Raw genomic sequence first — 27893 nt, 5'->3', positions numbered from 1 at the left:
AAGTATGTGGAAGCTAGGAGCTTGCAACTTTGGTGCATGATATATCCACAGTTGCCATGCTTTAAAACTGGCTATTTTCAAAGCATGGATGGTAAATATAGAGTTTTTTTGCTGACGTGACAACACGGGGTTTGTTTTTAGTACTAAGAGTTCATTGGCATTAGCGAATATTTCAAGCTTGGTTTAACAAGTTTAACTTTCATTGCTCACTAAGTGTGTAATTAAGTTACGACATCTTCTCATCTGTTTTGAACTTAAATTATCACTGGTTTTAACTTTCCTATCACACATGACTTTTCCAGGATTGCAGGATGTGTGAAAATGGTTTACTGTAGCCATATGCTTCTTGGCTCAGAAATCCAGGATGTTTCAGTAGGTTTGAGGCATGGGTGGTTGTGTGATGTGTGGTTTTTCTTTTACAAAAGCTGTGTTGATTCTTGCCTAGACTACTCTATGTCCTCATGTTTCCAGAAATTCTTCTGCAGAATATTTTCTAGTGGTTGCATTGGAAACTCATCAGGTTTGCAGGAGGCTGGATCCACCAGATGTCTCCTTGATCCCTACCTTGCATCTGGCATGTGCTGTTTCCAGGTGTCCAGCAAGTCTAGCTAGTTTGATACCTGTGGGTTGAATCACTTTATTTTAGTTTGCTATCCTGGCTGGGTGTGTTTGGTGTGAAGAGATGGCTGTTAGTCTGTGGGAAGGGCACAGCTAAGAAGCCAATTGTCCTTTTATCAGCTTGCTGGCCTCCTTAGAAGCTTCTAGGTCAGCAGGTCCACTCTGCGATTTCTCTACAGATGCTGGTGATAAATGGCTGTTTAGATCAAAGTGGTAAAAATATGAGCTGCCTGTACTGTGTGTCTGTGTGCACCATCCTCTGTAGTATAACTGACTGTGTGACAGTGCAATAAACTGGGGACCACCCGCAGTCTGGCTCGACTTCTGTCTACCCTCTCTTTCATAGGAATGTAGCTGCTTTCATTAACATCTTTTCCTAATTGACTTTTTAGAGGTTTTTGCAATCTTCCTGAATTTAGGGAGAGAACATCTACTGGGTTCTTCCCATCCACAAGTCAGTTGCCTTTTTATTTTGCTGTTTTGCTCCATGTTGGTTCTCGATGGCTTTTGCCTGAGCAAGTCCAAAATCTGTTGTCTTCAATGTCTGAGGATTATCCATAGTGTTTGAGGTATGCCTGGTTCTTGATTTTCAACAAGTTCATTGCTACTCTTGCCTTAAAAGAATAGTGGAAATGTCTGCTGTCATCCCTTCTTGTGCTGTCAGGAGGGATTAAATTCTGGGAATTAAGGCACTTGGGCAGTTGATTTCAGACACTTTCATTTGCATGACTTTTGCAAGGAAGCAAAGGAATCTGAATGCTGGAGATTGAAAGTAATCCCTGCACAGAGTTTTCCGGAGACTAGAACAGTTTGGATTGAAAAGGACCTTAAAGGTCATCTTGTTCCAACCTCCTGTCATGGGAAGGGACACCTTCCACTAGACCAGGTTGCTCCAAGCTTCATCCAGCCTGGGCTTGAGCACTTCCGGGGCAGGTCACCCACAGGTTCTTTGGGCAACCAGCCTCACCATTCTCATCCACATCAGTTGATGAGGATACTTAGCTTGCTTTTCAAAATCCCATGGTGTGAATTATTTTTCCTTAGGATGTGATGCAGGAAGACCAAATCAAGTGTGTTTTGTATACGCAGCTGGAAGGGGCTCTGACTGTCGCTGAGGGAGTGGCTGTAACTGCACCCCAGACAGTGTGCTGTGCACTGGATGGTGATGCATGACACTGGTTCAGTCACCATCAGCTGTTCCTCTGGCTCCCAGCATGATGATGGTCCATTTCTATTGCTAAAGCACCAACACCTTGTCCCGCTTTGGGTCTGGGTAGTGGTGGTGGGCTGCTCGCTTGCTGTATAGTTCTGACCTAGTTTTATACTGCTGCCAAAGCAGAGAGATTTAGAAAGGGATGGATGACTGTCATGGTTTGGTTCAGTGAGTTGAGATCTGGTGGATGGGAAAAGGCACTTTTAAGCACAACAGTGTTGATGACTTCAGTCTGGTGGTGACAGGACTTCACACAAACCTTTAAATTTTTCTGTGGAGTTCATTATACTAATGCAGTGTGATTTGTGGCTGTTTGTGGTTGTATGAAAGAAAATGCTTTTTCTGTTCAGGTTTTCTTATATCTGGTACTTGTTCTAAACTCTACTTTCCCAGGGAGGTAGGAAGTGGTGTTCGTACTCTGGAATGTGAGTGTTAGTGCGTGAAGGAGTTTGGAGAACTTTTTAGAGAACTGTAAAGGGAGGCAATATATTCCCACTGAAGCTGCTAAACAGCAGCAGCTTCTGTGAGCCCAGAGGCACGCACATTTTCTGTAAAGGCTGTTTTTAATCCTTCAGTTCCGAGATAAGAGGAGTCCTTCTCTCTTGATAATCGGTGGAATATCCTTGCCATCAGCCTTCTCTCCTAAAATGCCTTGACTAACATGTGGTGCTGGTCTAGACTGCTCTCTTCCTTCCCCTTGCCCTGGGGGTCTTTCTGAGCATCCGTGTTCCACAAGCTCACCATGTGGGACTGACACAATGCAGCTTTTCTTGCTCTTCACCTTCATTTAGTGGTAATTTGAAACTTATTTTTCTTTCATGACTCTTACTGCATATTGTTCTGAAACTGCTCGTTTGGAAGGTTTCTTGGGTGGATATAGTGGACAGAGGGCCACAGGCTATCTCTTCAGCAAGGCAAAACTGGTGTGGGTTGCACTGGGGAGATTTTTCTTCCCCTTCTTCAAACTCAGCCCTTCAGTTTATCAGACAGAAGCTAAAAGGATTGTTTTTCTCCTGTTGCTTCACTGAAATAGGGAGAAGCAGGTTAGCATTGCATGAACTCACCTCTCCAACACTTCCAGTGGTAAGAGGGAAGAAGGATCACAGCTCTTAGCTAGCAGGGTGTTATCTTGTTCCACATTGAAAGGATTATTGGCTAGATAATACACTTTGCATATTTAAGTACTGAGCTGTGAATGAATGCAGTACTAAAGATTAGTTAAGATCCCATTTAAGTTCCATTACTCTTCTCAGAAGAATAAGTCTAGATTTTGTTTTCGCAGTGCTGAGGTTTGCTGCAGAGCACAGGGAAGTCTGGTATTTCAATGTGTATTTCAAGAAAAGCTTGTTTAAGCTTCTCAAGTCAGTGAGAACCAGTATGTTATCTTTTTGGACTCATCTTTCCAGAAAAAGACCCTGAGCTTTAATCTTTGGTGGATCTGAAGCAAGGGTTACCAGGTTGGAGGGTACAAAAATAATTGAAGTGACCTCAGAGGGTTTTGTGGGAGTGCTCTCTGACCCTTACAGGTTCTCCTGCCTGCAAATGTGTTAGTAAGTCCTGTCCTCTACAGGAGAATTCCAGTGCTAGCCTATATATTTTTACGAAGAAACTATCCTTGACTAAAAGACTGAGGCAGCAATTTCAGTGGGGGGCACTCTGCCTCCCAGCTTTTGAAAGTAGTCTAAAACCTTCATCTGTTCCTGAAGGATGTGGGATGAGTGCAGAAAATTAAGGAAAGCACACCTTGTAAGTCACAATAGTGTTGGTCTTAGAGGCTGCTGTAAAATAGAGCAGTTTGAGTGGCATCTTAGTTTTCAGTTGAAAGAATCAGTTCTGCAGTCTGAGGATAACTGGCAGACATCTGCTAGTCTTTAAAAAAAAATTGATATCCAAATTTTCAAATTTAAAATTACTTTGGGAGATACACTTTTAGATCATGTCAGTCTGACCAAACTGCAATTAATTACTGGAATCCTTCAGGTACCATTTTTTATGTTCAAAGTGGAGAGGTGATTTCTGCCACTTAGTGCTATAAAAAGCAAAAGTGCTTTAGTTAATAATGGCTGTAATTAAGAACTTGGAAGTGTTTTCCAGGCTTGCTTTTTTCCTCATAAACTTGTGTTCATGTTCCCCAAAGCACCAATGGTACAAGTGTTGGTGTAGCGGATCGTGCAGTAGCAAAGGCTTGCACTGAAAAGCTCTGCTTGCTTCCAAAACTGCTGAAATGCCGGTTCTCTTATGTCAGATCCCTGAGGTCTAACATCCTGGTGTCAATCGTGTTTAAGCTTAGAGTGGTTTTGTGTCTTACTGGCTCTTAAAGCATGTCTGGCATCTTAAGTATCAGTAGAAGCAGAGACTTTGTGAGCCAGGTTTGATTTTTCTGTGCGTGTGACAACCAGGTGATTTTGTCCTGCCTTTGTGCTGTTCTGCTGTGGAGAGGAGATAGGGATTTGTATGATTAACTTTTTTCAAGGAACTCTTCATTGTGAGAGCTACTCAGGCAGAAAGGAGAATGGGATGGTTTGCACTCAGAGTTCTTTCCAAAGGAGCTCCCCAGGAGAATATAGTAAATATTTTGAAATGATGTATGAATATTGGATGTCGCCAGTTTCTCACAGTTGAAAGTATAAATCTTGGGGTTGCTTTGAACTAGCCCTTTTATGTACAGCTGAAAGAAAAGATGTTACTTCTCAAATGGGGAATACGAACATTTCAGTCTGGGGGAGGGGAGTGAGTCCTACCTTTCTCCTTCAGTTGTATGCACCAAACTAATTTTTCTTTAAAATTCTGCTCCTATGTCTTTGTTTTCCCACAGGTGCTTTTTTGCCTTCCTAGTTTGGGCAATTGTGGCAGATGTCAGTGCATTCATTATGTTTTTGCAGTGTGTACATAAATGCAGCTACTCTTGTGCTGTTTGTTCTGTTAATACAGCATAATGTCTAAAGTACCTGTTCGTTTTTTGGTAATTAGGTGTCATCACTCTTGTGATGCAGATTTTAAAATTTCCTGTCAGTTGTGTGAAGTTGTTTATTACAGTGGAAAGGAGTTGACAGTATTTTAGTTTCAAAAGTTTAGACTCTTCTCTGTTAAATGCATTACATCGGTAGTAAACTGACACTCCTTTTCTTTCTCCTTTCAGCCAGATAATGAAATCTCTTCAGACTGCAATCATGTAAGTATTGCTTTGTTTATTCAGTCTCTAGCTATGGCATTTGCACCTCCCATCCCTTGTGAACCTGAGGTATTTTGCATTGTTTGGTGCTTTGCAAAGGCTATTAATCAAGACACATTTGGGTTTCTGGACTGGCCTTTGGAGGAAGAACAGAAGGTGACTTCTTTAACCTAGTATAACCACATTGGTCTTAATGGAGACTTCGGAGTGGAACATATTTAAGAACTTTATAAACTGTTTCTTTATCAGGGGAGGATAGCAGACGTCTTTTCTGTTTCGTAATTGGGGGGTGGTTCCCGTGATTTACTGGGAGCAATGTGATGTGTTCCTTTTGGGAAAGATGTGAGCAGTACTGAATTTAAACTCTTAATTTCAGCTGTTGACACCTTCTGTATTACTTTCACAGCTGCTAAATTCTTAGACTCGCTTGGAAAATGCTGTGGGGGTGTGATATTTAGAGGCAGTTTGAGACACTTGGCTGGTTTTAGAACAGATTTCCTCTCAGCACTGTGTTTAACAGTGAGCAAGCTATTAGCCAGTTTTTGGGCTGTCAAAGTGACTCTTCAAATCCCAGGAGTCTCAAAAAAAAAAAAGGAGAAAAAAAATTCATTTCTAAGGTTGGTATTAGTTTCTTTTGGTTTTTCTCATTTGTATTCTGTCAGCATATACCATATCAAGATCCTTAATTGCTCAGTTAGCCCTGAACACAGACAGACAAGTGCATGCCTCAATGACAGTCTTGATTTTGGATGCTTGAGAAGCTGTATTTTGCTTTATTATTGGAAGATATATTCCAGAAATGAAACCCGGCCATGCTGTACAGCTAGTAATTTCCAACTGTGTTTATAAATTAACCTTTAGCACTGCCTGACTTCGTTGGCAGCTGTAATTCTCTGTTGTGCAGGGTTGGATCAGATGAAGGGCACAACATGTTTTTGTTTAAGTCTTTTTGAAAAAGAGAAAACTCCAGTAATTAAAATGTATCTGCCTGACATTTAAATGTGCCAGCAAAAATTACCTGAATGAAGAAGAAATTGAGAATTCTAGAAATCAAAGTTGGATCTTTCTTCTGCTGGATTAAGTGATGGCAAATGTTGGGTGGATGTGGATTATGGAAGCCATTCACAAATAGGAGCTGTGGGCAAAGTCTCATTTTCCCAGGCAGAAATTGAAGGGAGGTGATAAAAAACTAGACCACAGAGAGGTTGTCTCATGTCCACGTTTCCTTTGTCTCTCTCTGCAGTACAATTGCTGATCATTCCCTGGAAAATACTGCCTAGTCTAAAATCAGGAGTTTTAAGCTGCAAGTTTAACCTTCTTTCTGTTTGTGGGAAGGTTCATTTGGAGAGCATCTCGTTTTGAGACTCTCCAAAGTGTGAGATTACAAATGTAGAGATGTATTCTCATCTTGTGTCCTCATTCTTGTACTTCCAGTTCTGCCTGGGAGAGACCTTACAGCGCTCTTTACAAGGACAGGTTCCCAGTTCATTCACTTTTATCTATTAAACCTCATGTTTACAATTTACTCTCTCTGTAACACCCTAGTTTCCCATCACCTCCTTTTTTAACTTTTCACAGCTCCAAAACCGTAAGAGGTGTGGAAGGTGATGCAGTTATGCTGATTCTGATTTTGATTCTCTGTCTGTGCTTCCACCTTCCTGCAGCGAATGTGAAACTGCTTTCCTTGTGTAGAGCATGTGATTATGTTTTCCCACTGTTTTGTGTACAATTGAAATGTCAAAATAAAAGTTTGACCAAATTTTATCTTTCTGATATTAATTTGTCATGAAGGCAGAGTTTTTAATATGGATTTTTAAAACTTCTTAATCTTTAAGTTAGTGAAAAATGTTTAAATGCAACTTAAGTTCCTAGAAAAACAGATGAGCTAATAGAGCAATCAGGCAACACTTCAGCTATTAATTTGCTGAGGTTTCATGACCCTACCCTGTATTTTCATTTTATGGTGCCTCAGGAGGACATCTGGGATGTGTGTATATATCTGCAGGGTGTGACTTGCCCGAGACTGATTCTTGCACAATGACCCTGTGCATTGAGTCTCCTTCATGAGCTCATTGCTGGCTCCTGGAAGAACAGTTGTCCTTACAGAGGCATTTTGCAGTCTAAGCTCTAATGTATCGTATGCTTAGCAGGAGAGAACCTCCTGTAGGTTTGAAGTATATCTGCATCCAAAAAGTTGTCTGGTCGCAGCCCTCACAGAAGGATCAAGCTGCTTTATCTCCTGCCCATTTTGGTAGGTTTTTATAAGGTTTTCAGCATGAAATATGCTCATATTGAGGATTTAATTTGTTTAGATCACTTGCATCAGGCAGGCACACCATGGTACAGAAAGGTGTGGTGGGCTAAAGGCGTTGCTAAATATGCAGCAGGTAGCAAGTTAAACCTTTCATTGTTTTATCCTTTCAGTTATGAAATATTCTTCATTTGTTATATTTGCCTTTAATGAGTCAGCTCATGACCTTGCAGAGAGATTTCTGACAGCCTGAATTTGTTCAGTATGTGAAAATTATTGCAGAAATGAAGGGACAAAGTTGTTGTCAAGGAGACTTTTTATTGATCATTGCACTGTAGAAGGATGATGATACAGATTGGATACAAATGATGTTTCATTGTTTTCTGAAGCAAAATGTTTGTTATTCTCTATGGAAGGCTCTTAAACTCCCTTTCTACAAATGCTTTCTCTATAGCTCTTGTGGAACTACAAGCTGAACCTGACTACAGATCCAAAGTTTGAATCCGTGGCCAGAGAAGTCTGCAAGTCCACTATTGCTGAGGTAAGCCAGGAGGAAGGCATGGCTGCTCTTGTGGCATTGAGGCTTTTCCATTTCTATGTGACAGTGAATTAATATGTGAATAGTGATTTGGGGAAGCTCTAGTCTCATATACCTAATTTCTAGCTGTAATTAGTTCAATCTCCTTGCTGAAGAAGCCAGGTACCTTAGTGGTACCAGGCAAAGGGATGGGAGAAAGAAATGCTGAGCTAACAACCCACCAGCTCCTACCAGACCTTTTGTCAGAAATCTGTTGTGAATTGGATTTGTCCCCTCTTTATATCATGTGTTTGACATTTGTAAGAGTAGTGTTGTAGTGGGGGTTCTGCTGAATTTAACGTAAGGCTGGTTTTGGACTGTGTCTTGCTAGCAGAACGCATAAGCACACAGATACCAAATGATAATCAACTTGAGGTTTTTTTCAAGTTTCAAAGGGTGGTTACTCCAAGGAGACTATGTTAGGAACTTCCTTTTTTTAGGTTGCACTAGGAGTTAGTGCTCTGTATCTCAGGCATCCACACACCTTGGTCCAGCTTCAAAGATGACTTGATCAATCGTTTCTTTCCTTGTGCTCATGCTCGAGCTCTTGAGGCTGTGTGCTCATGGGGGAGCTAGCTGAGCTGATGTCTCTTCCTCTGTTTATGGTGGTTTTCAGCTAGACTTCAGGGAAGCAGTGGAAGCAAGGTTCTCTGCAGCTGTACAGGCTTCAGCTGACTTAATTCAGTCACTAAGCCATGCTTTCAAAAACATTATTTGTATATTTGCCAGTATAATGTGACCTAGCCATAAACTTGCCTTTTAAAAAAACATTGTCTGCTCTGGTGTAAATTGTTTAGTGTAAGGAGAGAACAGAAAAATACTTATTAAAAGAAGGCTAGAAGATGAAGCAGTGGAAGGAAGACAGCTTGCATCAAAGGATTGTGTTGCAGTTGGAGTTTGGTAACTCCCAAAAGCAAGCACTGCCAAATCTGTTGAATCCCGCTTTTTTGCGATCATAGAAAAGATCGTGTTTTTCTGGTTTATGTCATATGGCTGCTGCAGAATTTTTACAACCAAGGCATTCTTGAAAACGCTCTTTTAATAGTCTGTTTAATTACCATTTTTATACAGTGGCAGTCTGGCATTGCTGTAAATGATGCCCTCTAAATCTGGGATATGATGTTTAAAAGCAGTAGGAAGAGTGTACATAATTTTAGAATTTTGCCATTTGATGAGTGGTGTTTAGTTAAAGAAAAAGGTTAGATAAGGAATAATAGTCTCATGTTTGATCTTCTGGTGTTTAATACTGAGACAGGTGCATAAACCATTCCACTAACATTTTTTTAAAGGTACTTCTACAAAACTCTTTAAAACAGATATGTAGTGGGCATATACTCCTCACATATAGTATCAACCTATTCATATTCCCACTATTAACCTATTCCTTAAATTTCCACTAACAGGTATAGGTGACTTTTTGCTGGTTGAATGAGCTCTGTTTAAAGTATTGCTTTGCACTCAGAACAAAATAAAACTAGAAGAGCAATTCCTAGAAAAAGTCATTTGGGAAATGGTGACTGACCCAACTGGGTATGGGTATGTTCTGAAAAGTGCACCTTTAATTTTATCACCTAAATACAGTTTCAAATTTCAATTTCTTTTCTTCTCAGCTGTTGTGGTTTTTATAAGTTCTGGCAAGAGCTTTAACCTAGAATTATAGTTGGCCACCAGATAACGGTGGTTGCTTCAGAAGTGGCCTGGCAATAACATGATCGCTTGGTCTTTTCTGCAGTTCAGTGGCTCAGGCTGTGGAGCTCTGGGGCTGTTTCCAAAGCCAAACTCTTCCAAAAACAGCATGTTGCCGTTGTGTGCTGGTTTGGCTCACGGTACTTGAGCTGAAGTAGGGCCAAACCAAAGATGCAGCTTTCTCAGAGAGCACTTGCTCAGCTCTGTCCTGTTCACCCTGCAAGCGTCCTATGTGTTTTCACTTTGAAATGTATTTTATACCTTATCTGTAACAATTACATTGACCTTAGTAAATGTTTTTCTAGTAGCTATTTAGAGTAAATATAAAATATTTCACCACCCTACATCTGCCTTCAAATAATGATGTTTAAAATGTTGAATTTTTTATTTGTTACACGGAAAGTAATGGCCTCATAAGCTGAGGCAGAGATCTGTTTTATTCATCTAGTCTGACCTGTGTGAGTCTGTCATAGGGTGCCCTGAGTTATTCTTGTTTGAATTAGAATATATCTTCCTAGAGACAGCTCTCCATTTTTTAAAATTTCCAATATAAATATTCCTACTTGGTATTTGAGAACCGATAAAATGGTTTCCTGCCTGTTCCCTTAGCGCTGCCCTTGCTTGTTATCTGAAACTGCCAGAATTATTGATTGCCATAGATCTTCCTTGAGATTGATGAGCCCTTCAGTATTTTTACAGGGACAAATCTTTGATGTAATCAAGTCAGCCCATTGCAAACCTGTATCTATTCCTTGCAAACCTGTCAGCTCTGAACTTAAGCGTCTGCCTGCCAGGAGTTCTTTCTGCAGCGTTATGGCTGCGATTTTCAGTACACTCCTGAGCAGGGGCCACCAGAACTGGGCAAGTATTTCAACATGGGCTTGCCAGGGTTAAAGAGTTGTGTAGTCTTGGTGCTCCTTGGAGCATTGCACTGCTTCTATTGAAAGATTCCTCCAGGGACCATCCTTAACTGATAAGTAACCATGTTTTCCCCTTCCCTTGGAAAGACACTGTCAAAACTGCCTGCATCTTTTACTTCCAGAGGTGGAGGGTTTGGCCTGACTGTCTGCTTCCCTGAGCAGTGCAGGCTGTGATTTATACTGGGGACCTGTCTGTTCTTGTACGCTGCTTTTCCAATCCCTGCACAGCTTTCAGCTTTGGTTAGCAGTGATTTTTACTTTTTTTAGACCACTGAGTAAAATGGTTTTAGTACCAACAATCAGTTCATGCAAGAGCCTCATAGAAAAGAATTTGATGAGGATTTTCCTTTATAATATTTTTCATCTCCCAGCAAGTTATAAACAGTTCCATAAATAGTGTTGACTTTTGAATCAGTCTCACTTCTGACCAAAATCTTATATTGTGTGAGGTCAGGTGGCTAATGGGGGTCTAAGTATGATTTAGAGATGTAATATGCTCAGTGTTCTAAATAAAGGTTTGTCAAACTAGCATTTTTCCTACAAGTCTACTTGATTGCAGGGGTTCAGTGTAATTATAAAAGACGATTATTGAGCAATAGAGTTTATAATCCTCAAGGTCGCTGTGTTTGCTTTTTTTGCATGCTGGCACACATGAGATTTCTCATTTCTGAAATATTTTCAATTATTCTGACTTACTGAAAATCAAACTAAAGCCTAGAGGGTTTCTTTGCTAGCAGATTTTGAAGCTACAGATGCAAGTTTCTTTGAGGATTTTCTTATAAGGTTAAATTGAATAGCTGCAGCCGCTGTAATTTTCTTTTTTTCTTTCTTTTTTTTTTTTTTTTTAACAGATAAAGGAGTGTGCAGATGAACCAGTTGGTAAAGGGTTCCTGGTGTCATGTTTGGTGGATCACAGAGGCAACATCACTGAATACCAGTGCCATCAGTACATCACTAAAATGACAGCCATTATCTTCAGCGATTATCGCTTGATCTGTGGCTTCATGGATGACTGCAAAGCTGACATCAATCTCCTGAAATGTGGCAGCATTCGACCTGGAGAAAAGGTATCCAGAAAACATGTAGGTTGTCAATAGACTTGTAAAAGTCATTCACTTCAGGAAACGGATGTGGAGGCTCTGCAGTAGTATTACTGTCCTGCTTGCAACTGAGAAAATACGTGGTGTATCTCATCTGTCTGAATAGGGTGATGTCCTGATTGTTTGCAGTTCCTTTTTAATAAACATGCATTCGTTTCTCTGAGAGGAACGACTATGCAGAGACTTTCATTTGTCTTTCCACACACCACTACAGGTGATCTGGCAGGTAGTTGTCTCTTTGATGAGGTACTCTCAAGCTTGACTCAGTACAGTGAATCCAAACAATAGATTTAAGCATGCCTATTGCCTGGCTTATTTCACAGTCTGGTTGGGTCTGGCAGGAAGGTTATCAAGGTGATGATGCCTGTGCTATAACCCTTTCTGCTTTCTCAGGCTCTAGTTGATAGACTGGATCAACACCATTTATCTGTTTGCTTCTCCTTTCCTCTGCCCCTAAAAAATCAGTTGAAGGGCACAGGGTATGTGGTGTCACATTTTAGTAGTTCAGACTTGCCAATACTGTCCTGGTTTTACTAAATCGGTGTTCGTTTGCTATGTGAGACTTAAGCAGAAGTTGATGCAATGAACAGTTTATAGTGACTAGATGTGGGGTTGTTTTCAAGGGATTGTCTTTCCCTGCCTGCTTCAGCATAGCTAAGGCAGGCAGCAGTTACGTAGTGCTGCAGGAATGAGTGACTTTTCTCTAAGTTTTTATGTTTAGGGTTAAAGTTAAAATTAGCCTATCAACTTTTTACAGTGTTTTTTGAATTACAGCTTTTATGCTTATAACAGTCTCATAAATGAGCTGTTAATGAAAGGGTTTGCAATAAGATACACAGTTTTTGGTTAAAAAAGAAGCTTTCCTAGTTGTTTGAGATATTCACAGCTATAAGCAGCTAGTGTGTTAAATTTAAGTTCTAGTGTATTCCAGAAGACTTAGCTGAGCCACAGAAAGTACAAAAATGAGGACTCATTTCTGGAAACAAGAACAAAAGCAACCGTAGAAGTGGGAGGAACTTGGATGCACTATAGGTTCAGACTGCTAACAGCTGAGTAACTTGCTTTCTCCATAAAGTAAAGGCTCTCTTGTAATACTGGGCTGAAAGACCTCATGAAATGAGAATGAAAAACTGCTTTTAACAATCAGTATAGAATCAGAAGTGTAACATGCATCCTGTGTGTCAGGTCTGCATATTACCTGTGGCTTGACCAAATTTAAATAAAGTCAAATATTTACGGTAGCACTGAAGGGATGCAGCAGAGGGGATTTTGTAAGCATAAACCAAATCTCATATGGTAGGAGTGAAGCCAATGTGGGCAGGCCTGTGTGTGTGTAACTGTGCACAACCTGCCATGTTGATTGGTTCAGGCGGGTGAAGGGGGAGGATGGCTGGGCTGCTGAGGTCACAAGGCACCAAAGAGAGGGAAACTTTGGGTCACCAAGTTTCTGTGGGCTAGCAAAGTGGTCACTAACCAAACTTCCATGGGTTTTACTATGGCTTAGGCATATTCCTCGCTTTCTTGGTACCCAACCCAGAATATTGTGCCTTGGTTTGTGAAAGCGTTGCAGCCTGTCATATATCTTTTGTTATGCTGTCATCCTTGGCACTTGGAGCAACTGAAGTACCCTATACTGCTATGGAAACAGCTATAAATGGCTATGCAAGCATTTCTTTTGTCAGTGTTCTGTTCTATCCCTTTGCTGCTTCAGAGAAATCTAATTTGCTCCCATCAGATGCTGGTTAAGGTTTTATTTCCGTGCTGTAGCTCCTGAGAGCTTACCTGTAGAGAAACAGTCATTACCTTTTTGTATGACTGAAGGTAACTGTGAATTTAATAAATAGGACCTGGACACCTGAGGAGGAAGATGGGGGAAGAGGTTCTTTCTCTCTTTTTTTATGGAAATAAGCACAGCTAGACCATGAACTCCATCTACATCAGGCAGCTAGTAGATTGCAGTATGATAGCTTCATCAGAGTAACTGGGATAAGCTGGCATTTTTAACTGTGAAAGGCACTTAAGTTGATCATCTGGAATTACACTGCCCTTTGAAGCTTCTCTGCTAGCTAACCACGTTCCTTTTCTATACTTCCTTTTGTTTCAACTTGCTCGATAGTTCCTAATTGAATTCTGTTCTTGCTGAGTGTGTTGCTTCTGATGTGGTGGTTTCTGTGCTTTCTTTTCACACATTTGTAGTTGGGTTTCTGCTTTGTAAGAGCAGTAAAGTTCAGCTTAGAAGTCTTGATCTGACCCTAGACTTCATTTTGCTGTATGTAGCAGAAAGGCTGTAGATGTGTCATGTGAAAGCATTAGGTTTTCTAACATGCCTGTGTTGTGGAGGTGTTGGCGGGGGGGGTGTCTTTGTCTTTTTCCAGCTAGTGGAGAAACATTTAAAAGTAATTTCAGTCACCTCTCCAGTTGGATGTTGTGTTTCATAATGAATTTGGTCTCCTGGTATTTAAAAGTTGTTTTATCTTCATGCAATAGGGATCTAATTTGAAATTGAAATGGGTAATTGCAGTGGAGCTTTTCTTCAGCTGCTGACTGAAATGAGCTATTTTCCTAATCCTGGTTGGGTCCAGGATTGTATCAAACTCTAGCGGGTAGTGTCTAGTTGCCAGGGTGCTATTTGGCTATGATGTCCAAGCTGTAGTTGATTATTTGCCATAATGAAGGCTGCATAAGTGTCAATTGCACATCTCTTGCAGTACTTTATCAGATAACAGTATTTTTCCTAAAGGAAGACACCTTAAAACACCATTGTTTTCTTGGTTTTGTTTTTGTTTTTTACCTCTAAATGCTTCCAGTACAGTTGCTCTCTTTCCTTAGTTTCACAAAAGTACTGGACACAGGAGAAACTGAGTCTAAATGGGAAGAGATTATAACATTCAGCTCAGTCTTTGTTTACTCAGTGTACTAGTATAGCAGCGTATGTGTAGTATTATGCAGTGTCCTATCATCTGAAGTATTGGGAATTAGCTAATCTGAGAGGCATCCCAGCATCCCTGGTGTGTGGGTTAGCCAGGTGGAAAGCTGAACTGGAGCTCCCAGTTGATCTGCTGACTGGTTTTCCATAGCCTGGCTGCTCTGGCTCCAGCAGGTTTCCACAATTGTCCAGTGCAGGGTGCTGTGCTGATAAGACAGGTTATATTTTACCCTTCTGCCTGCTGCTTCTTTTTACTCTTCATTCTCTTTTGATCACTTTTCTAGCTTCTCTCTGATAGGCTGCAGCTGGAACAGATGTGTACTTGAGGCATGTCAGGTTTCAGACAGGATAATATCCTTTCCGGGAAACTTCTGATAAATGACCAAAAAAACCCCAATAGTTGCAAAGCCTAAGCTATACTGGGGGGAAAGTAAAATTTCTAATGGAAAATGAATAGTAAACCCAATGTTTTTAAAATTCTGTTTTGGCCTAAAGCTGCATGCCTGGAGTTTGAATTTTAGTCATAGGATTAAAATCTCGCAGAGTGTTGTGCTGAAGGGGATTTGCTTGGGCACATTTAGAACTAAGTTCCATTCCTCTGTGGCTCAAAGTGCTGTGGGACAGTACTGGAAAGCTACTTGTATCCTTTGTGGATCTAGGTATATCCTTTAATAAAGCTATGAAGAGTTTCAAGATTCTCCAGACTAGGTAATTATCTAGTATGTTTTACAGATATTTGCAATACTTTCAGTTAAAATCCTCCATTTAAAGCTTGATAGTGGTGGTGAAGCTATGTTCCAAGAACCATATATGGTTTTTATATTTAATCTCTTGTATTTCAGTGTGTTGCTACAGAGAAATGAGGCCTAGACTTTGTCAACAGGCAGCTGTTTTGCACTAGTCCTGACTTTTGGAGTGAACTTAGAGGTTTTCAACTGCTATGGAGGTTTTCTGACAATGGGTGCTGGATAGAGGAAATCTTTTTTTGGGATTCATTCCACAGCAGAGCTGCAGCAGGTATTTCCCCCTTGCACACACCAGGTAGCTGGTGCTGGAGCAGGACTGGGAGAGCTCCTGCTGTGGGATGATGACCCTTGACTTTGGTGCCTCTGAAGCTGAGCTGACCGTGCGGGACTGTTGGCACATGGAATGCAGGTGGGAACAGGCAGCTGTTGTGGTGTAGAGCTGGGTAGTGATGCAGGTACCACCAGTGTGTGTCAAAATTGTGCTGCCATCCTCGGAAGGAGCCTTCACTGCCAGCTGCTTTAGAACAGGATGGTTGAGTGCAGCTGTACACACATTTGTTTTCGCTTCCAGTCTGCAATAAGAGATTGTACAATATTAAATACAGTAGGTGTTACGCTGTAATTAAAACTTGAAGTGATATTTCTCTAAACCATGTTTGTAGAGTCCCATGCTCTGTTTGGCAGTAGTGTGGGTGCCTTCGTGCGCTTTTGAGGAAATGAAGTCAGGCTCTCCTTAAAATTGCTGAACTAGTCAGCACTAGCACTGTAGGGACCTGATCTGCCTGAAAATGAACCCCAGATTAGGCCAGTAAATCTTCCAAACAGTGTCATGTGGGGACAGGAACATTAAGGGTACCACAAGGAGGCGTGTAAATGCTTGATAGTTGGAGGAAAGGGCATGTTTCAGGAGCCAGATGGGTTCGTTTGTGTGTTTCTGTTGAGTCTGCCATGTTTCAATATTGCTCTAACACAGGGCAGCAGAGTAGCCAGCACTTCAGGATGATCTGCCCAAATGTGAAAACACTATTAGCAAAGAAATGCAATAAATGAGCCATTTCATGTTGTATCCCTAAAGTGTAACAGCAAACGTTCAACATCCAGCATATGGAAACCTGCTTTCCAGATTTCCTATTAAAAATAGGGTTTACTTACATATGTAATATGACACTGACCAGGAATCTAAACCCACACTGCAATAAACCAGGAAACTTCTGATTTTCCTAGCAGGAAAAGCTTGCCTTGTGCCCTCCTTGCTGGCTTGCAAAGGAAAGCTGCAGGTGAGTGAAAATAACCTTGGTCTGCCTTGCCTCCCAGCTGCAACTTGACTTGGGCAGGAGCAAAAATGTGCCAGAGGAGCTTAAAATGGTTGTTTTCAATCATTCACACGTGACATCTTCTCAGCTGTAATTGCTACCTGTGACTGACCATGAGGGTTTGCAGAACAGTGTTTGTTTTTGATGTGGTTATGGATAAATGGCAATTTTAAGTGATGTGGCAAATGTACTTCTAAGTAGTATTCCTCAGAATCCAGATTTGAGGTTCAGTCCTAAAGGGACTGTTGATGTATAATTATATTTCTTCAAAGATACCTACTCAGCATATGGAATTGGCCAGTTCTCACTCAAAGAAAGGAGCAAACCAAAAAAAGGAATTTTGGGGAGTGTGGGTTTTGGGTTTTCTGCTTTCGTTTGATTTTTGGTTTGGGTTTTTTTTTGGTAGGGGAAAACTTCTTTTAGCCCTTTTAAACTGATGATGTTTCTGGGTTGTGTTTACAAGTTAACAAGTAATCAACCAAATTCTGCCTGTGCTCCAAGTGTAGCAGAATTAAGACAGGAATTGAAGGCTGCCTGTGTAAGGAGACATGTCAGAAGAAAAAGATTTGGGAGAGTTGCATGGCTTTGAGTAGTCATGGACATGTTTTATGGAGACTGCTCTCTTACTCATGCTCCTGTAACAGCAGTGGATGATCTGCTTGACAGAGCAAGCTGAAGGGATGGCTCCTAAATGGTGACTGCAAATGCCAGGCTGGGTGATTCAGCTGAATGTGAACGTGCATGCCTTGTTGCATACTCAGACAGCCTAAGTTTAGTGGCAATATCCTTTCGCAGCAGAGCAGCATAAATTAAGGTGGCCTTCACATGAAAACCTTGCAGCAGCCTTGAGAAGTCTATACCAGTAGAGTCCATTTGGGGACCCAGACCTTCTACAGAGATAGAGAGCACGGTTCTCTTTCTAAGCACATAAAGAGGATATAGGAAACTAAGTGGAGCTTTGCTGAGCTTTGTCCTGCCTCTTCCAGGCTTTCAAACAAAGCACGGGCTTTCTATGTTCAGTGGCAGTTGCTGCTCACAGTCCAAGGTTGTCTCCAGGCCTGCAGAACAGTGGATGTGGTGCACAGCACTGGGCCAGAACTGCTTTGTCCAAGACCTCTGTCTACTGTTGAATGCTTTGCAATTTTTTATTCCCTTGGTAAGGGAATTAGCATTCAGAAGCCTACATTAGTCAAAGCTCCTTTGTGGCCTTTTTTGCATCATGAATTTTCACCACCCAAACTGAAGGCATGGCAAAACTATGATTTTTCTCTCTCCAAGTATCTTCTTAATGTGATGCTGTTCCTTGCTGTTGCCATGGTGCCAAGAAAGCTGTGTCAGATTAAAGATAATTTGGCTGTTTTGGTAAACTGCTCTGAGCAGTGTGACTAAGTAGTGATAATCTCATTAAGTCACATTAAAACAAGCCCAGAGCATTGGAGGGAGGGATTTCATGGTGACTGTCAGTGGGATGGTGATGTATGAAGTGTGGTCAGTACAGGTCTTAATTGTTGCCTCCTCTGAATTTAAATGTGGTTTAGGCTAAATGTTGGGAAGTCTATATGTAGACAATTTGTTGCTTAATTAATGTGGTACTTAGCCAGAATCACAGATCACTTGATTATGTAAAAGCTTGGTTACAGATGTCTTGTTCTCCTATAGGATGCTCACTCGCAAGGAGAGGTGGTGGCATGCCTGGAAAAAGGCCTGGTAAAAGAGGCAGAGGAGACTGATCCTCGAATCCAGGTTTCTGATCAGTGTAAGAAGGCAATTCTTCGTGTAGCTGAACTCTCTTCCGATGACTTCCACCTGGACCGGCATCTCTACTTTGCATGCCGAGATGACAGAGAACGATTCTGTGAAAATGTGAGTACTTTCCTCTTCCCTTCTCTCTACAGTAATCCATTTAAAAAACCCCAAAACCTCTCTGGAAAAAGGAATGGAAGTGTAAACTGGAGCCTGAGTGATATTGTATAATACTGGAAACAGATACCTTGTAGCTGTCATTTTGCAATAATTCCAGTATTAAATTCACTCACCCAACAAACGTGCATTATTTCCAATGAGTTAATGAACTGAATTGGCATAAATGGTTTAATGGGCGTCATAGCTGGTGTGACAGGGAGTGGGGGAGGAAAGGCAGAGGTGAGTGACCACTCCTTTCTACAGCTGTGAGCTGTTGCACAAGGTAAGCCTGGTCTGACTGTACTTGCAGCACTTCCTATGCCTAGAGCATGAGCTGAAGAGCTGCATTGTTCAGTGTCAAATAGCTTGTATTAGCTGAGAGTCGTGACACTAAAAGGGTGATGAACATGACCAGATTTTTAAAAATGCAATAAAATTTAAAGGATTTTTATTGCATAGAAGCTATCACTGTCATTTGAAGTATTAACTCAAATATATTGTTAGCTTAAAAAAATTCTCTTCAGGTGTAGTTTAGCCTGCTCGTTAAGTGTCACAAGTCTTAACTTTAATGGCAAATGTTATTGTTCTGTTTTACAGACTCAGGCTGGGGAAGGCCGAGTATACAAGTGCCTCTTTAATCACAAGTTTGAAGAATCAATGAGTGAAAAGGTACGTATCCTGGTGAGACAAATCCTTACTGCAGAAATCATCAGATCATTCCTCAGTCCAGACTGCATTATTCTTTTCCAGTGTTAAGGAAAATCTGTCATCTTCCTAGCCAGATAATCGTCTGCTTTAACAAATGCTTTTTACTTTTATGTTTTTGTGTTTCAAGTTTCAGTCTTTAAAGGATTTAAATAAATCAAAGCTTTTGGGTGGGTAATTTGGGGAGGCAGACATGGAGCTCAAGTGGTAGCATTGTGATTGACTGTTTAAAGTAGGAGTCACAGCATGCTGAGGTAAGCCTTGAATAAATGCTGTTCTAATTGTACAGATTAGAAACAAAAATGAAGCTGTGTTTGTTTCACTTGTGTTTTCAAGCATCACATTCTGTGGGAAGGATGCGCAGTTCAGTGACTGAAGTTTTCTTCGTGGTTTTCTTGATGTGGTTTTCAACAACAGCAAAAAAAGTTGTTCTAGAAAGCTAGTCATGAACAGTTGGTATTGGCATAGGTGCTTTGTTAAGGCAGCAATGCCTTCAGTGATTTTAGAAGCAGCATCATAGTGTTTGGGATTATATGGAATTATAATGTCAGAAAGGATATGAAGATGAATATCTGTAAAGATCTCCTCAGAGTTGATCTGCTGAAGGAGCCTGATTCAGAGTGCTGGAGGGATCAGACTAATTTCCTTTTTGTTAAATGCATTAGCTGTCTGACAGCTTGGTTCCAATTAACAAATTCAAATCTGAATGAGTGATCACTGAGGGCTTGAAAGAAAGCTCCATTTTGTAGAAACGTGTTACTGAAATGAGCTGCTGCTGTTGCTTAACTTCTTTTTAGTTACACAGGGACACTGGTAGTTTTTGAAGGGTGTTTTCCATGATCAGCTGACCGAGGTATGAATAAGATGTAGAGAGGTTAGACCAAGCTGCAGCAGATGACTTCATAGGGAGAGAGGGGTGGATGCTCTGAGGACGCAGTTTGCAGAGCAGAAGGAACACTACGTGTAGTTCTCACTCTCAGAGCTGCCAAGGTTGGACCATCTGCAAAGTCACTGGTTTTGTAGAAACTGTTACCCAGCAAAGAGTCCCTCCGTGCTGATGGCGTCGGCTGCTGCATACACATGTAGCCAGCAATAGCTGCTGGTGGGTGGCTCGCTTTTTGTCATCCAAAACTGGTTCCCAGGCTGTATCCAGCCTTTCCCTACTTCAGGTGATGAGGTATCTGCGAGCCAGTACCTCCCTGTGTTCAGAGCTGTAAATTTGTCCAGTCCCAGGGTCTGAGACTGCACAGGAGCATGAAAGAGGGTGTGGGAATATCTTGGAGTAGGGCTTTCCAGGTCCTCGAGTAGGTGTGGGAAGGAGGGAGTGAAGTCAAAAACCTGACGTAAGGAAGTGGGGAGCGGGTTCTAGGGCTTTTCTGTTCCTTGTGCCAAGATTGCTCCCTCTTCTCCCTACCTACATATTCACTGTTTTCCTTCCTTTCAAGTGGGCTGGGAATGGGGAAATTTGCTTGAGCTATTCTGAGTTATCTGCTGCTCTCAGATTTAATTTCCACATAATGTAAACCAAAAGCTATGAAGTGTAGCAGTGTTTTTACAGGCCCTTTTTTGGATGAAATTCGGAGGGTTATTCTTGCAGCTGCTAGGTTCGGGTTTGGCCACAGTGCATCCTCATGAACCTCACCAGTTGTGGAAAATGGCTAGAAATTCCCACAGTTAGACTGTTTTATCTGCTGTCATCTCCTCAGTGCGTTGCAGAACAAATCCAAGAAATGCATTATTTTGTAAATGCAACTGGAAAAAGTTCTTTCTTGAGGGCATGGGGTGAGCATGTACCACAGGTGGGGTAAATGTCAGCAACTGCTCCTAGTTACCACAAATGAGTCACGCTCTCAGCCGTAGCTCTTCACAAAAAGCTGGATGAATGTGCAGTTTTGAGAGCTGCTCCCTTTGAAACCCCTGATCCGTTGACCTCAGTGTGCATTGTTAACTGTGTGCTTTCTATGAGACAAATGAAATTTAGCTGCAGCCCAGCTTAAACACATAAATTTAAAAGCATCGGTTGTTTCCTGAGATCCAACTTGAAAACTCGACAGCAGCAGGGCCAGCTCTCTGCCACCAGCACACGGAAGCTCATTCCACCATCTCAATGTGTCTCCTGCAGTGTCGTGATGCGCTGACGACCCGCCAGAAGCTCATTGCCCAGGACTACAAAGTCAGTTACTCGCTGGCCAAGTCCTGTAAAAGTGACCTGAAGAAATACCGCTGTAATGTGGAGAACCTGCCCCGCTCTCGGGAAGCCCGGCTTTCCTATCTGTTGATGTGCTTAGAGTCTGCTGTGCACAGAGGTAAGTGGAGTTCAAAACTTGCTGGCACCTTGGTTTTAAAATGAGGGACCTTCAACTTTGTGTATTTAAAGCCTTCTTCTCCAAGAACCTTTTTCCAAACTTTGTTTCAAAGACAAAGTTCCTCATCATGGTGCTTTCATCACTGTTGTTTTGATGATCAGAATAGCTGAGTAAACCCCTCCTGCCACTGACTCCTTTTGTGCAGACAAGAAGTTTAAAATGCAAAATAGCAAATCCCACTTGGACTGCTGATGTATAGTTGCAAATCCTTCTATTCACTGTGAATTCAAGCAGCTCTTTTCCTCCATTGTGTAGTAAGCATTAAATATGCTACAAGGTTAAAACACTGAATAGAGAACCTGTTTATCCTCACTCAGGGAAAACCAGGGATACTCAGTCCTCTGCCTGCTGTAAATAATGTTTTTTCTTGCAGTTCAGTAGCTTGGGTAAATGCTTTATTTCTGTGACTCTGGTTTTTCCCTATATAGAAAGAAGGTAAGTGTGAGAATACTATTTTTGATCATTTAAGTTAATGTAAGCTGGAGGTGTCCTAACACCAGCTGCTGTTTCCAAAGGCATTAGAAGGCTCAGTGCAGCTGGACCATGCTAAAGGTTCTCTGTGAAATTGCCATAATGTGAAATAATGTGTTGCATCCTCTAGATCTGCACTGGAGAACTGTTTGTTTTTCCTCTTGGCATGCAGCTGTGTGGTTTTCAGAGTGAGCAGCAGGGCTGCATGCTGCAGTGCCTCTGGCATGGGATGGGAAGGCTGCCATAATTCCATAAGCAGTCTCTACATTTGTGAGTTTGAATAACTCCTTGCTTCTGATTGATGTGGAAATGATGTACCCTGTTTGTAGAAAAATTGTGGGATTTTTTTTTTTTTTACTTCTCCCTGCAGTAGGGCAGGTGGTTTCCTGAATTACATGCAGAAAACTGCTGTTCAGTTATTTACTTTCATGGTGGAACAGGTTCTGCAGTGTCTCATGCATGAGGCATAGCCCAGGAGGAACACTAATTATTCCACACAGCTCCATGTGCATGTGTTACAATGCCTGGCAGCCCCTGTTGGAGTGTCCTATGTTCCATGGGATGTTGTGCACATATGAATAGGTTGTGATGGGGTCTGCAGGAAAGCTTATAGCAGGTCTAAGCATTTACTACAGCAAGATTTCTATGCAGCTGCAGTGGTTTGTTGGACACTCCATATACACTCTTGTTTTAGTCTGATTTTTGGCTTCCTGAGCATTTATGTATTATTGCCCTAGAAAACCCTCTCCTTGGAGAAAGTGTTTAACCTGCTGTCCAAACAAATTCCTCTCTGTTACATACCAAGCTGGTGAACTACCCAAGTGGAACTCTAGTGGGAAAAGGAGCCCTTGAGCATAAGGGGAAAAGCTGACCTGTGCTACAGAACTGCAGATCCATGAGTGCTTTCCGCTGTTCGTCAGAAGCAACTCCTGTAACGTGAAATCCAAAATCAGATTCTCTTAATCTTTCAGGCATTCTTTTTTAAAAAACTGTGTTAAATCCATAGACTGGCTATATTTTACAGGGTTGTTTAAATGACAGGAGCTACCATAACCTCTGCTTTATTCCCCAGCACAAATGCTCCAGCACATTTGTTGCAGTCTGGTGTTGTTCAGAGCGTGGACTCTTGATTGTCTCTGCTCTTCCAACTCGCTGGTAGCACAGGTCAAGAAGGGCTCTGCTAAGCATTGAAACTAAATAACATCATCTTCTCTTGGCTCAGGTCGACAAGTGAGCAGTGAGTGCCAGGGTGAAATGCTGGATTACCGGCGCATGCTGATGGAAGACTTCTCACTGAGCCCAGAAATCATCCTGAGCTGCCGAGGGGAGATCGAGCACCACTGCTCCGGCCTCCATCGGAAAGGTCGCACCCTGCACTGCCTGATGAAAGTAGTCCGGGGCGAAAAGGGCAGCGTCGGGCTCAATTGTCAGCAGGCAGTAAGGAGCTTTTCTATCACTTCACTTAAGTTTGCTCAGTTGGTAGAAGCATTGATTTGTCTGTCAATGTTTTGCCTTGCGATGGAGGTTCTGCTGAAGTCAGCCTGGCTCTGCTGGGTGCCGCTGAATGCTGGAAGCAGTTGTGTAATTGCCATGCTATCTAGCAGCACATCAGTAAGGGGTGGTGTTTTTGCCCTCAAAAATACATTTTGCATTGTTGTGCTCTGGGTTTTGTATTGGATCTTCTTTAGTTCTTCCTCACCAGCTTTGAAGTCATGGAATTCTCTCCTTGGGTGTAAGATGTAGGGAAACTTGCTGTTTATAATTCTAAAATATTTCTTCTCCTTCCCTTTCCCCCCTCTTCCCTTTTCTTCCTTTACTTTTCCCCCTGTGCCCTGTCCTTGGAAATGTACAAAACCTTTCAAAGCACCTTCCCACTCAGTTTTATTTTTGCTATTTCATTCAGCTTTAAGGATGGAAATGGAACTTCAGGGACAGGGAGGTACAGCAGGCTGCTGTGGGTTGATGTAGTTGCAGCCAGTGAAGGAAATGTTACTTTCCTCCAAAATACCTCTGTAAAATGGAATATTTATTTTGCCTTTTTTTTAACTCCATTTTGGCCCAAATACATCCTGCTTATCATTTCTTTAAATTGAAAACAATTTAATTTTTGTTCGAACTCATTAGTGCTTTTTAATATGAAATTACATTTTTGTACTTAGTACTTGGTTTTAATGACCCATGACCCCAAGAAAGTGACATCAGTGATAAAAATGGCAAAGGAGTGTTAGTGCTGATGTAGGAATTTGGGGAGATGTATGCTCTTGACTTCTTTTAATATACAGAACCACTGTTCTATACATTTCTGTTGTAAATGTAGCTTAAAACTTGAGCCTCACATGATGCCAGTTTGTGTGTATTATCAAAGATAAATTAATACCTGTTAAATTTTTGTAAGGCATTGGGTGCTTTTGTGGTGAAGCTTTTCTGCATAAATACCAGGTGTACTTGTGCAGCAGCTGTACAGTTTGAGTCATTCCTGCGGGGATCTGTAGTGCATTACTTATGCTCTGCAGCCTTTGTGTGAGAAACTGAGTATTTGTTTCTGTTTAAATACAAAATTGAAACTGCTGCTTCAGAATTTTGTTATTTGCAAATATTCATAAGATCAGTTAATCTTGGGAATAACTTTTAGATCATGAAGTGCATGTTCAGAACAAGTCGTAAGTCAAAACAGGAGACCCCCAAAAGTGATACAGGATTTCAGACTTCCAGAGAAAAATATCTTTAGAAATTTTGAGCAGGTTTGGAGGTTTTTTAATTCTCTTATACTTAAGATACTGCTTTAATTTTTTTGCAGTAAGTTGATGCAATAGTAAATAGGATTGTCCATGAGTCTCCTTCAAGTTAAATGTGTTTTGTTCTCTGGGCAAAGGACAGCAGAAAGAAGCAAATAAGGTGTTGATTTTATAAACTACATTTAGTTTGTCTGGATTTTTATGGGCAAGAGGAAATAGATGATTGCAAGAACAGAATAAACGTTCCAATGTTCTGAGTTTCTGAAGACTGACATGGTGCTATTACATAGCTGCCTACAGCTTTTGAAATACTAAATAATTTATTGTTCTTATATTTTGTATTTGAATGGTAAGGGTTGTCAGTGTCTTTGTTGTGTTTTGATTTATTGTGTTAGAATGAGCTTCCTATTTTCACGTTCCAAGGCAGATACATTACCTTTGCAAGGAAGAGAATATTGTGTGAAAGTCTTCCAGATACTAGGCAACTTGTGCTAGAGACTCCAACTCCTTGTCACATGAGGTTGGCCCAGATGGCAAGCCCTGAAGAAGGGAAGTTAGAGATCCATCCTTTAGAGTAAGCTGGAGCCATTTCAGTTCTTTCTGGGTACCTAGAGAGCACCTTAGACATATGGTTCTGCTGTGGCTCTTGATGGTGTAGCTGTTGTGTGTGGCACTCCTACATTTTCACCTGCAGAAACAGAGAACAGCACAGGTGCTCTGGGGTGGTCCCAGCAGAGCTTGCTGCAGTTCTTTGGGTCCATCTCCAGATGTTGTCTTTTCTATAGAGTCAAAGACTCGCATCCCTGTGCTTTTAGCAGCATCATGAGGTAATGCTAGTACAGCACCATGATTTCTTGGCTAACTCAAAGCAATAGTTCTTGTCCTGAAATTCTTCCTTATAGAAGCTCTTTGACCGGGCACACATGCCTAGAAAGTTTGCTGGAGGCAATTGGAAGGGAAAACATCTAATTTGGATCTGGTTTTACTTACTGTCCTGTCTGTGAAGGTTTGCTCTGATTCTGCTCGTCTTATGAAAGGAAGACTTTTGCCCATCTGCCAAAAACAACCTAAAGAATCCTAAAACAACAAAACACAACCAAAGAACCTCCATTTTATTTTCCTGCAAGACAAGAGCATTGACTTGTACCCTTTCCTTCATCCAGATTGAGTGATTATTTGTATTTAAAACTGTCAACAAAATGCATTCTTAGACATTCTCAAACCCCCAGTATTTTAATCTGAGAAGTTCCATTTCTTGTGAGACACCTCAGCCGGAGTCATCTTGCATGTGAGAGTCTCTGCTCACACCTAACTGCTGTTGTGCAAGAAGCACATCTAGACCTAAGTGTCAAAGCTGTGTGGGGGTTTTGTCTTCGTTTCAACAGTGAACTTGCCAAAATTCTAAAGCTCTGCGAAGGGTGGAGAACAATGGCTTTATGTAAGTGGTTTGGCCTAAGTTAGAAAGAGAACCCCTGGATGTGTGTTGAGCCTCATTGTGCCCAGCTGTGGACGTAAGGGATCCTATGCACACGTGTGCTGTGGTGGGTCATCAGATAGGAGATTAAGTGTCACTTAATTGTGAGCATCAGCCGTTCAAAGGTCTGCAGCTGTACTGGCAGTATATAGCACCTCTGGTGTTGCTTGGTGAAAGCAGTATTTTGTATTAGAGCTGTTGGCAAATCGTTTTTCAAATATGTGGCTTCTGTGTTGCCCTGGTCTTATCTTTGGGTTTATTTTCTGTTCAGACCTTTGAGCATCTAAAACTCCAATCCCTGCTAAAAAGGCATATATTTCTTGCCTCCAATTTCTAATACAGCTGTTAAATTGGTAGTTCATTGTTAATTTAGTTCCGTGTCCAGGATAAAAGTTCAGGGGATTGTAAAGTTTATCCAGCTGCTTTTCAGCTGTGAGGGTTTGTTGTGTGAGGGAGGAAAATCCTATACAACCTTCACTTTTATCACTGTTGCCAAATTATTCCTTCTTCCCTGCAGTCAGGGCAGCTGGCTTGGTGCTGCACATCTTGCATGTGGTTGAGAATTAAGATTGGGAATTCTGCAGTAGTGCCCAAAACAGGGTGGAAGGATAAGGAGGTGCTTCAGTGCTTCTGAGCTGTTGTACCCAGTGTGCTTTGGCCTCTTCCACTTGATAGCAACAGAAATACCAATTAATTGAGACCTGAGGAAGAATCCTGCCTACATAATGCTCTGGCCAGTTTATCTAATCTGTGTGTATAAAAAAAGCGTTGGGTTTGAGGTTCTATTCACCGATTTGTCCTTGAGGGAGTAAATTCCACCTTTGATATGTAAGTCACCTAATTTGAAGTAATCCCATCACTTTACATGCAGAGTATTCCCCATCCATGCAGGCTGTGTGTCTGTACCAGCAAAACCACAATATTCTTCTCCCTCTTGCAGTGACTCTTAAAAAGTTTGTAAAGAGCACATTCAATTAAGGTGCCACTATGTTATGAACTGTATTGGCTTCTGTTTGACCACTGTCAGAGTTGTATAAAACGTTTATTTATTTATTTTTTTAATTAAAGTATCCCAAAAATTTTTGATAGGTACACCTTTTCAGCTGCCTGCATCCCTTAGAAGCTGACGCTGGGCATAATTAAGAGCGAGTCGCAGCAAATCCTGTGTTCCTCCCAGGCAATCTGTGGTCTGTCCTCATGACTGCAAGTTTCCTGTTGGATAAATTGTGCTAGCTTGTATTTTCTCCAGTTCTCTGATGCTTTTTTTCTTGCCTGTGTTTTGAGATGTTAGGGTTTTGCCCCTGGGAGTTTCCTGGATGGTGTTTCGGTGCAGACTTTGAAAGGTAGAGAATAAAATTGTAACTGTGCTTTTGATTTAGTTGGGCTGAGGGCCAATGACTAAAACCATTAACTAAGTGTCAAGATGCTAGGAGCATGTAGACCATTTGATGTTGGTGTGCAGTTGCCTTCTCAGCAACCTCTTCTTTTTTTTTTTTTCCTTCAAATTTGTCAGCTGAAGATGTTTGCCTGCTGAATGATGATACCAGTCTGCCTTCCATCAGTCTTTGGAAATTCACAGCTTGATGGAAAATGAAGTGGGGCATGGGGATCCTTGGCTGAATTATGGTCCAGAAGCTACCTTTGTCCCAGAATTGAGATTTACCCAAATTCTCTTCCCCTGGCCCAGCAGACACCTCCCAAATTACTGTGTCCGGATT

At 41.5% G+C, this 27893-nt stretch overlaps 1 protein-coding gene across 1 annotated transcript in view; it reads left to right on the top strand.

Moving 5' to 3' along the window:
- The window catches only part of GLG1 (golgi glycoprotein 1), an 84141-nt gene that overhangs the window by 33237 nt on the left and 23011 nt on the right, over positions 1 to 27893 (top strand). The window contains exons 2-8 of the mRNA XM_039558182.1: positions 4971 to 5003; positions 7709 to 7795; positions 11289 to 11504; positions 18182 to 18385; positions 19022 to 19093; positions 21252 to 21435; positions 23189 to 23403. Coding sequence (XP_039414116.1) covers positions 4971 to 5003; positions 7709 to 7795; positions 11289 to 11504; positions 18182 to 18385; positions 19022 to 19093; positions 21252 to 21435; positions 23189 to 23403 — 1011 coding nt within the window. The remainder of the gene's footprint in view (positions 1 to 4970; positions 5004 to 7708; positions 7796 to 11288; positions 11505 to 18181; positions 18386 to 19021; positions 19094 to 21251; positions 21436 to 23188; positions 23404 to 27893) is intronic.

Source organism: Corvus cornix, chromosome 11 (assembly GCF_000738735.6).
Source record: "Corvus cornix cornix isolate S_Up_H32 chromosome 11, ASM73873v5, whole genome shotgun sequence".
Classification (NCBI taxonomy): domain Eukaryota; kingdom Metazoa; phylum Chordata; class Aves; order Passeriformes; family Corvidae; genus Corvus; species Corvus cornix.
Note: the sequence above shows the minus strand (reverse complement) of the source record. Positions and strands in the feature narration are given on the sequence as shown.